The sequence below is a fragment of the Diabrotica virgifera genome, chromosome 7 (assembly GCF_917563875.1).
Source record: "Diabrotica virgifera virgifera chromosome 7, PGI_DIABVI_V3a".
Classification (NCBI taxonomy): Eukaryota; Metazoa; Arthropoda; class Insecta; order Coleoptera; family Chrysomelidae; genus Diabrotica; species Diabrotica virgifera.
In genome coordinates this window covers 66,412,421-66,427,592 of record NC_065449.1, presented here as the reverse complement: position 1 = coordinate 66,427,592, position 15,172 = coordinate 66,412,421, and the positions used below count along the sequence as shown (strand labels likewise).

At 34.5% G+C, this 15,172-nt stretch overlaps 1 protein-coding gene across 2 annotated transcripts in view; it reads right to left on the bottom strand.

Moving 5' to 3' along the window:
* Positions 1 to 15,172, bottom strand: part of LOC114325201 (zinc finger protein rotund-like) — a 1,204,079-nt gene that overhangs the window by 1,127,389 nt on the left and 61,518 nt on the right. For both annotated transcript variants that reach the window (XM_050656281.1, XM_050656282.1), the window contains exon 2: positions 5,958 to 6,096. In XM_050656281.1, coding sequence (XP_050512238.1) covers positions 5,958 to 6,095 — 138 coding nt within the window. In that variant the 5' untranslated portion in view covers position 6,096. The remainder of the gene's footprint in view (positions 1 to 5,957; positions 6,097 to 15,172) is intronic.

The window sequence follows — 15,172 nt, the reverse complement described above, 5'->3', positions numbered from 1 at the left end:
GCACATGTCAGGTTATTAAATGCAAACGTTTATTAAGAAACAGACTGATCCCGTGGGACATGGTAGATAGCCCAGTTAGTTAGAGTATAGGCAGAGATAGTTTAGATCGTGGGTTCAAACCCACCTAATGTGAGTTGTTTATTAATAAATAGCAATATGCTAGTGGGTAACTGCGAGACTTGCAAGACTCTTGCTGCAAGACCAAGACCAAGACCAAGACTGGGAGTGCAATACCAAGACCAAGACCAAGACCAGGTGTACTGGTGCAAGACCAAGACCAAGACTGTCCAAGTCTCCTCCGACGCTTCTAAAATTTGCAACCATAACCGATGCTGAGACTAAAGAAGATGAGGGAATTTTACAATTTATAATTCACGTCCCATCTGCTCAGCGCGGTAAAGTTCAAACATTTACTCTTTGTTCGAATTGCCACCCACCTGCCTCTTGGTAGTAATTGAACCGATAACGATAACTTTTTTGAACATCGTAGATATTTCTGGGGTTAAGTATACAGTAAAACCTCGATAGAACGGACCTCCATTTAACGGACTTCGGATATAACGGACGAAAAATCCCTTCAAATGTAAAAAAAAATTGGATGCAAAAAGATATAAAAAATCGAATTCTGGAAGAAAAAACAGCAAGGACAGAATCAAAAATTAGAGTTTATTTTTTAAGAATGTGTACCTGCAGTGAGAAAATTTCAAGAGAAGAAACTGGAAATAACTCCGGAAGGGGTGAAATGTTAATGTTTATTGATTTTAGACAACTCTCTTGCTCTTTACTCTGAAAATATTTTACGTTCAGAAGATGGTAAATTTAGCTTTATTTTTTGGCCCAAAAATATAACATCGCTTATTCAACTCATGGATCAGATAGTAATTTTGGCAACCAAACGAATATAATGCTGAAAGTTTTTAGATTAAGTAATGGTTGTATTGCATGATGAAGATACCGCAGGGGATACAAGAGAGCAGCATAATTTTAGAGAGTTGATTATTAAAAAAACAGCAAACTTAAAAAGCGCAAACAAAACTTGATTCCTTTTTCAAAGCAGGATTACCGACAGTAAGCCCGTTGATATCAAACAGCAACGTTACTTCACGAGTAAGACAATTAAATACCTACAATTTTGTTTGTGTTATGTCTTTTTATTTATATCTCAATAGAGTGCACATATTTAAAAAAAAATTGATTTATTTTAAACCTATTTTTATATAACGGACTTTCGGTTTTAACGGACACCCCATCCCCCAATTAGTCCGTTATATCGAGGTTTTACTGTAATATTATGAATATCTAATTTAATTATATTTTTTTAAATCTTGTAAATTTTATCTACTAATAAATTACTTTAAGAATTGTGTAAATAAATGTTTAGTATTTCTGTTATTTCTACTAGTATGAAAAACAAAAATAAATTCTCATATTAGACACATAAATAATGAGAATTAAAAAGAACTGGCAAAAAGTATCGTTTTTAAAAATTGAGTTGGCTTGGGTCAAATTTAAGTAGGTACTTAAGTTCTTTGCATTTTCTTATAAAAACTAGTTTGCTGCATGAAATAAATCAATAAATAATAGTCCTACCTATTATTATATAGTTAAATATATAGATAAAACCAGAACACAACAAAATGTATGAATGTAAAATATCCTAATACGCCTATTACAAAATTTACTGTTAGTAAAATTAAAAATAAATTTAGAAAAACTGAACAATGCTGGTCTTCCACCATTAAATGATAGGGTAAACTTTGATGTATTATCAGGCGTGGCGGAGAATCGCCTTTAATCAAGACAAATTGCAGCTGACATGGTCATTTCTCTGATTTACCTGTAGGTACTACAAACAAAGCAATATACAACTGCAAATAAAGCAGACTAATATACATTAATTTAAATGAAAATGATCATAGTATGTCAAATGAAAACATATGCTTTCAGCAAGACGGTGCACTTCCTGTTCTTGTTTTTAAATAGATGTTTCGTTAGGATATGTGTTGGTAGACGAGGAACAATAGAGTGGCCCCAAGATCTCCAGATCTTACATCACTTGATTCTTTTTTATGGGCTTACTTAAAATTAAACATTTACAAATTATGTACAGAGAAAACACAAAATTTAGAAGATTTAAAAAGTAAAATTAGATTGGAAATTCGTAATACAACTCACGAAATGCTTCACAATGTATTTGTATTGAAATTGTCTTCGTCTTTTCAATTACTGCCAACAGGCAGGTGGCTGACAATTAGTTTAAGCGAAAAGCAACTTTTGTTTGTCATATAAAGGTTTTTTCCTATTTTTACACAGCAGCAAAATGTATTTTGTGTTAAATAAATTACGAGTACATATAGATAGTTCTTGTTGCGTAAATTAATTTAATATAAAAATTAAATAATTTTTGGCCGCCAGGTATAAATAATTATGTTAATGCTTATATCACGGAATAGAAAATTGGCGAGACTTTCAGATGAGTTGGCGCACGACCCCTATTCTTAAAAAAATCATCGATTATGTCATAACAACCTGATAGATAACGTGACTATACAGGGTGTTTGGTAAAGAATGGGCCATAGCTTAACCTTAGATTCCTGTGCTTAAAATAGGTCGATTTAAATTTAAGCTAACTTACATTAGTACGAAAGTTGATAATAACCGAAATACTATTAGTCAAAGTTAAACTTTTATTTTTTTTATTCTTGAATATTTCCTGGGATGCATGGGATAACAACACGAAATTTGGTAGGCAGGGGTTTTTTTGGACGAGAAATCTAAATTGGCCACAAAAATGATATATTACCCAGAGGGCGCCACGTACGTCTTTCAGCGCTAATTTAATATGTTCAATTTTTTATCATCCACCCTCTATTTAGGATATTATCATTTTTCATACTAAGGTCAGTGCCGCGCCAGCACGTGTTAGCGCCTGTGTGCAAAACATTTAATGTCTCGTTTAAATTAAATAATGTGAAAATGAACAATTATTTATTGTAACCAAACACAAATAACTAAAAATTAAAAATAAAATATCATATACCTATGCAACAGGAAAATAAAAAGGAAAAAGTTAAAATAATTAAGTAAAAATAAATCTTTTTCGTAACAATATAAATATCTAAAGATACAGGAAAACTTGAAAATAAATATCTATTTCAGAAAAAAAATCACTTTTCGCGGCTTCCAGCATTTACTGGAATCATACTGCAAGATACTACCTCAGAGTTGAAGGTGAACATCATGCGTGGAGTGAGGCAAGGCTGTATTTTGTACACTCTAATTTTCAATCTCTACTCTGAAAGAATATTTATCGAAGCTTTGAACGAAACTGAAAAAGGAATTCAATGTCAAGTATGCAGATGACACCATAGTATTTGGGGACAACCTAGAAAACCTACAAGTGATTATGAACAAAATCACATATTACAGTCGATAGTAAATATGGACTCAATATAAACGTAATGAAGACAAAGCTTATGATCATTAGCAAGAAAGAGATAACAGAAGGGCAACTCTAAATCAACCAAACCCGTGCAGAAATAGTGACGTACACAACTACTTTGGCACCATAATAAATAAAGAACGGACTAACAACCAAGAAATAAGAACATGCATTGGAAAAGCCAAATCCACCTTCAACCGTATGCGGACCTTTTTCTTTAAGAGTCACAACCTCTCTCTTGGTATAAATGTAAGAATGCCGCGATGCTACGGCTTCTCTGTCCTTTTGTGTTGAATCGTGGACCTTGAACGAAGATATGCGCAGAAAATTGGAAGCTTTGAGATGTGGCTATACCGTAGAATTCTAAAAATCCCGTGGACTGACAGGGTCACAAATGCGAAGGTCCTCAGAAAAATGAAGAAGAACCGAGAGATACTGACCACCATCAAATCTCGAAAGTTGGAATACTTTGGATACATTATGCGAAATGAATCTAGATATGCCCCACTACAAGCCATTGTGCAAGGAAAAATATTTTTGGAAAGCGAGGTCCAGCAAGGAAAAAAACATCCTGGTTAAAATTCCTCAGAACCTGGTTCAACACAACATCTGTGCAGCTTTTCCGCGTTGCTGCAGATAAAGTGAAGATTGCCATGATGATCACCAACATTCGTCACGAATAGGCACATCAAGAAAAGAAACAGTTAATTTCATTAAAAATACTTTTATATATTTTAAAATTTTATGAACATCATTATTTAATTCTTTTAACAAAGGCTGAAGCTGTATAATTCATATACATACTTAATTCGTTAAACAAATCGTCTCCCTCTATATAGATGCTCATTAAATCTCAGTTTTTTCGAACTTTCTACACAAAAGTGTTAATTGTGAGTTTTCTGTACTCTCGTTCAAATTATATAAAAATTTGAAAGAATTAACATGATTTTCCAATATGAAAATCTTTCATTTACTGACATTATTGCTTGCTCGAGAACACAATGAAAGAAATTAACTTTGTATGACATTTAAGGATCCAAAATTGGTTCGTCTTTATGTTCGTTATCGAACTGTCAGCTTTTTTCCGAAGCCGTAACAGTGTGGCTGGTTGATAACTGGGCCCTACATCCAGTTTCTTTGCAGTTTCATTTGCTGTAGTAAAAACATCATTACATTTGATATCTGTTCGAAACTCGAGCAACAATTGTTTTATCTCTTGTAAAGCATTTAAGGTCAGCTGCGTATCATTGTTTTTTATTGAAAAATTTTGTTAACCAAGTTAACTTTCATCAGAACTTATTACACCATAGGTATGTAGACTGAACAACTGAGCTTGATAACTTGACTGTTAAATATCTAGCTTGATAATTTCTATCACGATCTTTATCCTAATGCGTTATATCACATAAAGCATAATAAATTTATGACAAATTTTTGTACAATGGCTTTGAAGCATCAATTCTGCTGGACCAGCGTGTATTAGATAAATGCTTTAAAGCCAGACTTGCAAAGTCTGGTGTGTTTGGTGATACACCAACGATTGGTAGAAGCTGAAAAAAAAATGGATAAGTTTTATTTTGATCCGCCTAAAATATTTGTGAAAACTCGAATTGCGCCCTTGCTGGCGCCTGTGTGAGCCGCACACATTGCACACGTGGACAGCGCGGCCCTGACTAAGGTAAGTCAGCTTTAATCGACCTATTTTAAGGTCACGAATCTAAAGTTTCATTCTTTACCAAACACCCTTTATATGCCAAAAAATCAAAATGTCTCTTTCTTTTTCTCGCATTCCTTATGCCCTATACGCTCTGAGCTTCGCTGGTGTCGCTCCTAGCGGTTACTAATTCAACTTTTACTGGTAATTTTTAAATTTATTTTTTAATTGTTATCGCTTAATATTTACAACGCAAAAAAGTAATTAAATTGTAATCGATTTTTTTAAGATTTTTCTAATCATTTTGACGTTCTATTGATAAAATATCAATTTCTTACTTCGGATACTTTGACAATAATCGTGTAGATGGCGCTAAGATTATAATAGATTATTTATAATTAGATATTACGGAACATTAAAAAAACTTAAATTCAGTATTTAAAACGTAAGTATATTTAAGGTAAAAATATATACCACAGCTTTGACCAACTAATATTGTTTATAATTAATGTTTTTAATTTTAATTTTAAATTAATCACTTTGACATTTATGTCAAATTTCCGGTAAACGTTTACAAACTTGTCACTACTGGCGTTCGCGAATTTGTAAATATCCCCTCTACGTACGAGCTCACAGCGTATAAGAGCCTCGGATAAAATTATAATTTAAAAATAAAATTCCACTTATTTCGAGATTTGTAAATTCCACTTATTTCGAGATTTGTCTTCGAACTCGCCTATTTCCAGAAAAATTTATTCCATAATTTTGACAATAAAAGTTCCTCTATGTAAAAAATCTCAAAATAAAATCATCAATCCCATATTTGGTTATATTATTTACTAATTTAAAATTGTATCTTACCTTACTCTGGGTGGCGTAGTCTAACGCTAACATACAATCGTTGTATCCATTTTCAGTCTTAATGGTTGTAGCCATAGGGCCGCATAACTGCCCGAGCTGGCCTCCTACGGAGTCGCGATACCACGGATACATATTCATTCTGAAAATAAAGTAAACTTCTTTTAACCATCTATAAAAATGATTATAAACTTACAAAAAGCATATGACAGTGTGCCCCTTAGCAAACTATGGTCAACTCTACAGCAAACTAACATGAAACATGGTTTTATCAAAGCAGTCCAAAGTCTGTATAATAGAACGACTGCTTAAATTAAAAATGGATCAAAGATGTCTGACGGATTTAATGTCACGAAACGACTGAAGCAGGGTTGCTGTATGTCGCTTACCCTTTTCGAAATTTATATGGAACGAGCACTCAAGCTGTGGAAAAGAAAATGTAATGGCATGGGAATCCCTCTCAATAACGAGACAACACTATACACTTTATGTTTCGCTGATGACCAAATTCTGATTATTCAGGACCATGACGACTTGAGTTACATGATGCGGAAGCTTATATAGTACGTTCTTTCACGGTTTTTGCTGTAAATTTTAAAGAACCGCTTGGATTGACATGAAATTTGGCATACGCATAGCTAACACGTCATAGAAAAAAAGTGATATGGTGCCGATGTGTGCTTTTGCCCTGGGGGTGAGTTTCACCCCATCTCGGGGGTGAAAAAATATATGTCCAAGATAAGTCCCGAAATGGATAAAATGACTAATTTTAAGGAACTTTTGTTCTATAGAGTTTTTCACCAAATCAATATTTTTCGAGTTTTTTGCAAGTTGATGCAAATATTTGCAATATTTGCAAGTGAATATGTTCATTTTTCAACAAAATAACCACGTTTTTAGACGGTTTTTCGCAAATATCTCAAAACGTAAGCATTTTGTCGAAAAAAATATTCTTAGCAAAACTATAGCCTATAAAAAAGTAAAAAAAAAAACGGTGTATATATTAGGTCTCTATACCAAGCAAAAGCAGAATTATAGCTAATGAAAAATAGGTTCATATTCGAAAAATTCCAAATAGAATAATTCAGTGTGAAATATCCAAATAATGAAGCATTCTTGGGGAAAACACATTACAACTTTTTCAAAGTGGTTAAAAAAGCTTTATTTCTGTTTTTATAAAAAAAATTTCTAGCATAAAATGTAAGCAAGTTACGCTCAAAATTAAGTTGGTCCCTTTTGTTTTGGCAAAAAAATCAGGAAGATCACCCCCAAATTAACAACTTAAATAAAATTAATCGTTACCGCTTCACAAGTTACTTTGCTTATGTTGTGTTTATATGATCTGTAAGTTTCATCGATTCAAAGTGCTAATTTTTGTAAAAAATTGGTTTTAAAATAAAATTTTTAAAAATTTTAATTTTGAAAAAAATGCTTTTTTCGCAAACTTAAAAATTGTTAGAGATACCAAAAATCTTATACAATAAAAAAAGTCGACTTTACTTTTCTGAATATTTTGTATTTTTTTGTTTTTCTGTAAGACAAAAGTTGGTTAAGATTCGGTGCTTCTAACTTTGCATACACTCATGACAAGTGACTCGTTCAAGCCCTTTTAACTACAGCTCTTTCGAAAATAAGGACTTCGAACCGATGAAACTTACAGATCATATGATCAATACATACGCGAGTAAAATACTTGTGAAGTGGTAACAATTAAGTTAATTTGAAATGCTAATTAGGGGGTGATTTTCCCGATTTCTTACCAAAAAAAGGGACCAGCTTTATTTTGAGAGTAACTTGTTTACTTTTGATGTTAAAAAACTTTTTTAAGAAACAAAAATAAGCATTTTTTAATCAGTTTAAAAAAGTTGAAGTAAGTTTTCCCCAAAAAAGTGCTTCGTTTTTTGGTTATGGCACGTTAAAATATTAGATTTGGAATTTGACGAATATGAACCTATTTTTCATTAGCTATAACTCTGCTTCTACTGTATAGTGACCTAATATATACACCATGTTTTTCACTTTTTTACGTGCTATAATTTTGTTAAGAATTTTATTTTTCGACCAAATACTTACTTTTTGAATTATTTACGAAAAACCGTCTGAAAACGTGGTTATTTTGTAGAAAAAATGAACATATTCACTCGCAAATAACTCGAAAAGTATTAACTTAGTGAAAAAAACTTTATAGAACAAAAGTTGATTAGAATTATTCATTTTATCTATTTCCGGACTTATTTCGAACATATATTTTTCAAAAGGGGGTGAAACTCACCCCTAGGGCAAAAGCACATATTGGCACAATATCACTTTTTTTTTACTTGTTAGCTATGTATTTGCCAAATTTCATGTCAATCCAAGCGGTTCTTTAAAACTTAGAGGTTTTGCAATATTTTACCTTTAAAGAACGTAAGTACTAATAGAAGAATATAACAAATGGGGTCTCGAAGTCAACATGTTTATTGGATTGATAAAGGAGCCCATTACATTAGACGATGGGGTAGAAATTAAACACTGTGATGATTACAATTATTTGGGCATGAAGATAACTCAAGATGGAACACTCGATGTTGCTATAAAAGACAGAAACGTACATAGAAAAGCCATATACATACATGATGAACGGCATTCTGTGGACCAAACAATATCTAAAGCGAACAAACAGCTCCAGGCCCGACCATAGGGATTTTATCGCCCTGGGCAAGATAGGCCACCGCCGCCCACCCTCCCCCTTGGTAGGCCGAAAAACTAAAAAATTTCACCACTGCTCTTAATTTATCTAATCTATCACTTAATGCATTAACAGTTGTGTCTATAATTTTTAAATAGAAGTCAAATTTATATCGTGCCCCTGTATCTAGGTCCATACTTTCATCTTCAGCCTCATAGCCAAATTGTCTTTTCACTTTTTCCTTGCTATTACTGTGCCTCTGATTTTAGGGTTCTCAATTTCTATTTTTGATGCTAGCTCTTTTGCGTCTGTCAAATAACCCTGGAATTTTAAATCACTTCCGAGAGACTTGATACTTACAGCTTGATACACTCCCATATCAATACTCTGCAGTGATTTGCTGACTACATTGATGTGAAGTAAAATGTCATGCCATATTACCACAGAGCAAAGAAAAGCAGTATCACGGATTTGATTTGCCAAACAGCTTGCCTCATGAGCAACCATTTTATCGTTGTTTTATTGACAGTGATTTTTACAAGAGCATCGTAGATTTCTTCAATTTGGTATCTGATGGGAGTAATTGCATCAATTATACTTTCCTATCTAGTTTCGGACAAAGGTTTCAATACTAGGCTAGAAATATGATTTTTCCGTATAGCCCAACGATGAATAGATACTGAGAAAAAATTTTTGTCACTAAGGAAAAGAAAGAAACTGCAAACTGTGAGGCTTTAGCATCATCGTCCACGAATAAGTTGAGTAAATGGCTAGAACATGGGACAAAAATGATCTAGGATTCATTTTCAAAATTCTGTTTTGAACTTCCAAGTTCTTCCCTTTCACCTTTGCCCCATTATCATACCCTTGTCCTCTCATGTCTTCCAAAGGTATTCCCAGTTCATTAAATTTTTGCAAAATAATTTCTGTAAGTCCCAAGCCAGTGGATTCCAGTACAGGCACAAAGTGTAATCACATATGGCAGTGAAGTTTGGCCAATGAAACAAATAAAAGAACAGAGAAAATGATACTATGACCAGAAATGGACTTCTGGAGAAGACCAGCAGACAAATCGAGATGAGATCCGATACCAAATGAGAGGATAAGAGAAATGATGGGAGTCACGCATAGAACAATTGATGACATAAAAACAAAAGAACTGATATGGTACGGCCGTGTACAGAGATTTCCAGATGACAGGATCCCTAAAAAGATTTTGACGCGGACACCACAAGACAGAAGGAAAAGGGGGAAGGTCGAGAAGAAGCTGAAGAGAGGGAATTGAAAAAGAACTAGAGGAATAAGGGAAATCTCTTCAGGTCTATGCACTATGGTTATACAGAGAAGAATGGCGATTAGGAGTAGGAAGGCATCGGACAACGCTGTAAACCGCTAGTAGTAATAGTACTTTAAATTTCTTTGTTAGAAATTATAACGTAAGAGTAATGAAATATTTAATAGTCATCGATTATAATACCACTGTTGTAAAATGAACGTTTTTGCATAGCCAGTTCCGTTGAAGTGATCTGGACATATCTATTTATGGAAGTGTAATAAATATAGTCTCGCATCTAAGCGAGAGTGATCTCCGTTTTAACCGTTTTGCAGTATTTATAAAGTCATTTAAAAGATTTGAATTGCTTTCTAACAGCCCATATGTAACAACAGCTAATAGACAAGTTCGAAAATTACAAATAACTAGTTCATGTTCATACCATACGTGACAACTTATTTTAGGAAATGCATCACATGTCAACCTGTCGCATTTCTCATTTAAAAAACGCGAAGCACAAATCAGGCGTTATTAAAAAAACATAAAGAAGCGTGAATTGATATGTTCACGCAAGAGACGCAATATGGTATTAAAAAAATTGATATTTCACTTTAGTTTTCTATCCTAGTTATTAACGTCTAAGCTGTAATTACGTGATTTAATAAACGAGAAGGTTTTATCACGTATTTTAAATTTTATATGAAACGCGCTAAAAATCAAAATCACGTAAAGAAGCAATAGTTCTGATCTGATATTTGCAATGTAAATAAAAAGGGTGCCTGATTTGACGTACCTACCAAATAATTTGAAAAAGTTTACTGTATAATATATTTGTTTAAAATTACTGTATAAATAAGTAAATATTTTTAATAATAATTTTTATTATATTATTCAAAAGTTTCACCGTATTATACAGAAAAGAGGAAAACTTTTTCCTTGTCTGATAAGGGAATAACACTAGAAGTTTTTGAGACAATAAATATTATCAAATTTAGAAAGGCTATGTTTCATAAAACCTAAAAGTTTCATAGATCTATTGTTTAGAAGTTTAGAAGAAGAAATGAAAAAAAAAACTCCTTAAAACTTTCTGTAGGGGCATCATTCCAAAGTTCCTTAGTTGCTTAAATGTGATTACCTCTATACTATAATATTTGGTCCAACAAGGTATCTTCCCAAATCATTCTGTAATAAACGAATAAACTACAATCATTGGCATTTTTATGACTATAAAATTTTTCGACCATCAGCATAGAAAAGAATATTTAGATTCGAGGGGGTGGGGTATGGTAATTATTTTTTTCTGTTATTAATATTTTGCCAATAAACAGATTTTTTAAAAAAGTAATAAATCAAAACGACGTATGAAGCATCTGTACCGGGTAAATTTTTTAATTATTCTGAATGAATACTATCCTGATCGATTTTCTAAAACAAAAAGTCTACCAAACATTTTTTGCATTTAACATTGAAGGAGTTCATTGAGACTGAGTACCATTTTCTCATTTACCTTTAAATATACACATCTGTATCATCAGGTAATAATTTCTAAAGTTCCATTTGTTGTAACAAGTGTAGTGATTAAGGGTTACGTGCGGTTGCACGCTACCGTGGCACCATTACCACGGTACCAACGTATTAAATGCAGTGACGTACAAATCGTAAGACCATTTTTTCTTGTAAATTATTTTGTCGTTTGCATTATACTATTGGTTGATTATGACGAGGCTAAGGTGCATTCACTTGTAAAAAAACTTGATCGAGAAGTCTGCGGAATACAACAAACCATTGGCACTGATATTCGTGGACTACGAGAAAGCGTTCGATACCATAAACCAGCAAAAAATGTTAAAAGCATTGACAGAATGCCGAATAGATTATCGCTATACTAACATGATAAAATATATCTACCACAACGCAACGGCTAGCGTACGACTATCTGATCAACAAACAAATAAATTCTGTATACAGCGAGGAGTACGGCAAGGAGACACCATCTCACCAAAGCTGTTCACAACCCTTTTGGAACACAGTTTTAAGAAGGCAGATCTGAACGAATATGGTATCAACATAAATGGAGAGAAGCTCAGTCATTTGAGATTCGCAGATGACATCGTCCTTATAGCCGATCGTATGGATGATGCAATAATAATGTTGAACAAGTTATATCACGCTTCCTTAGAGGTCGGACTAAAGATTAACATCAACAAGACGCAAATAATGACTAATCTGGTGCTAAATCGTAATATTGTTCTTGATGGAATGAATATTGAGCAGACTGCATCTTATAAGTACTTGGGACATGAAATTCGATTGGGAAGAGATAACCAGACGTGCGAGCTCCCACGTCGCATAGGATTAGCCTGGGCAGCGTTTGGTAAACTGAGCTATGCATTTAAATCTGACTTACCCATATGCCTGAAAAGGAAAATCTTTGACCAGTGTGTATTGCCTGTACTCACTTATGGAGCGGAAACATTAACACTCACACAAAAGGTAGTGAACAAGATTCGCATAACTCAAAGGGCTATGGAGCGCCAGATGTTGGGTGTCTCCCTGAGCATGGGCGCCCATACCAATGGGCAGGAGGGGGCCGTGCCCCCCCCTGGCTTTTCGTGTGCTGCATACTATATATGGTTATCCAAAGTATACAAAATATATGTGCAACATCTTCACGTCTGGCCCCCCCTGAAAATTTTTATATGGGCGCCCGTGTCCCTGAGGGACCGAATCCCAAACGAAGAAATACGTCGTAGAACAAAAACAGCGGACGCCGTCGAAAGAATCGCGTCGCTTAAGTGGAATTGGGCAGGACACGTCGCCAGATTGTCAGACAACCGATGGACAAAACGTATTGTCGAGTGGAGGCCACGAGAAGAAGCACTACGGAGCAGAGGACGACCACCAACCAGATGGGCTGACGATCTGAAACGTATTGTCGGCAACTGGATGCAAGCCGCACAAAACAGAGAAAGATGGAAAGAACTGAGGGAGACCTATGTCCAGCAGTGGACGCGTACGGGTTGATGATGATGAAGGTGCATTCAAGCACATGGTGTACCTACTACCATGGTGTATCTTCCATCATAAGAAAACTTCGATGAAAGGTAGAGAGACATTTTTGTTTTAAACTCAATTTCATTTTCCGTAAAATCCGAACCAGTAAGAAAGTCCTGAAGTTATTTTATTGTTATTGTTATTGTTATTTTATTGTAGGAATTCTTCTCATGGTGCCCTATAGTGCGTTGGATAATTATCTTAAGGTCTGACGTCTGTCTTTTGTGGCATGCAAAAGCTCGCCAGTATTATTTATGACTCTCCAGTTCTTTATATTTCGGAGCCACATAATTTGTTTGCGACCTACTCCTCTCTTGCCGTCAATCTTTACTTGGATGATTAGTAGGGGTACGGAATTTTCGTTTTTACGAAATAGATGCGAATTTCGGTGAAATGTTGAACATAAATGCGAAATATGGAGTTTTTGTTTATTTCTGCAAAATATCTGCAGGTGCTCAACTCACCCCTAAATAAATAGGTAGTTAAGAAGGTATAATATAGGTATGGAAATGTTTTACGGCAAGTTTTCTATTGTAATGAAATCAAACGACAAAGCCTTTTAATAAACTAACTCTCCATAATATGACTTTTAAAAGACACAAACGAGGCTTTCTTACACATTGGACAGTTATTTAACCCATGTATAGCATTTACTGTGAACCCGAGTGTACCCTCAGAAAGCTTTTCTAAAATTCCATTTTTTAGAATAATGAAACAATTAGAGTACACAGATGGATATACTCACTTTCATATATTAATCCTTCAATCGATACGAAGGAACGAAGATCCCAATGTGAAGGATATTTTGCTTGCTACACAGTGCAGTTTTCCGTCATTTGCTAAAGCAGCATTACAGAGCATCTAAGAGTCCAACGAACAGCGTAGACGCAGAACGATTCTTCAGCAAATATAATATTGTAGTGACAGATCAAAGAACAGCTCTTAAAGAGTCGAATGTCGAAATTACAACGATGTTAGCTTTTAATTAATGTTTTTTGCTGTGTTACTCGTAGTTAAAAATAAATGCGAAATAAATGCGAAATTTTGTAATTATAAAAAAAGAAAATGCGAAATTCATGTTTTTTATTTGTGAAAATTCCGTACCCCTAATGATTAGTTAAGGGATTGCGTATTTTAACCTGTCAGGATATGGCCCAGGTATCCAATTTTTCGTACCTTTATCAAGTTGAGAAATTCTCTCAGTATTTGCTCTTTTTAATACTTCCTCTTTACTCACCCTATCTGTCCATAGTATGCCGAACATTCTTCGGAAGGTTAACATTTCAAAGGCCTCCAATTTATTAATGGAAGTTATTTTTATCGTCCATGTCTCCCTCTCGTATAACAACATGGACCAAACATAGCACTTAACCATTCTGTAACGGATATCAAAGAAAAGATTGCTGTTACAAAGTAACGGTTTAAATTTAATAAAAGCTTGCTTCTTGGGTACGGCATGATATTTTTTGTTGAGGACTCCATTGGTTATTCACCATCATACCCAAGTACCTATTTAAATGTTTTTACTAGATCGATTGGAGTATTATCTACTTGCAGTTGTACTCTTAGCGTGTGCTCACTACAGAGACCAAAGGATGGTATCCTAGCCAAGAGCATAGTATCCAACTCTTCATATTCGTGAATTCTGAATACATGAATACATTCTCATTCGTGAATACATTATGTTAAATGCGAGAATTCACGAATATGAAGAGTACGATACCATGCTCTAGGCTAGGATACCATCCTTTGGTCTCCGTAGTGAGCACACCCTTAGAAATGCGCCCTTTCTTATTGCCATGCATTTAGTTTTTCCAGCATTTATCTTCAAACCATATGTTTTCCAGTGGTATTTATTTTATTTAGTATCAACTGCATATTTATCTTCTTCTTTTTCTTCTTGTTGTAATAGGACTGTCCTGTTTCTTCTGTTACAGTCTTTGCTGCGATCCGGAGCTCCAACTCTCGTACCATCGTCTTCCTATGGGTCGCTTGGTGTTGGGCTTCTGTGTTTTCGCCCAATGCGCCATACGTTCAGGGTCCATCCGATCTACGTGGTCTCTCCACATGCGTCGTCGCGCTCTTGTCCATCTCACTACGTCTTGAACGCCTAGCTCTCTCAATGTGTCTTCGTTTCGTATTCTATCTCTGAGTGTGATACCTCTTATGGATCTTAGGGTTTTCATCTCTGTTGTTCTCATTATTTGTTTGGTCTTTGTTGTC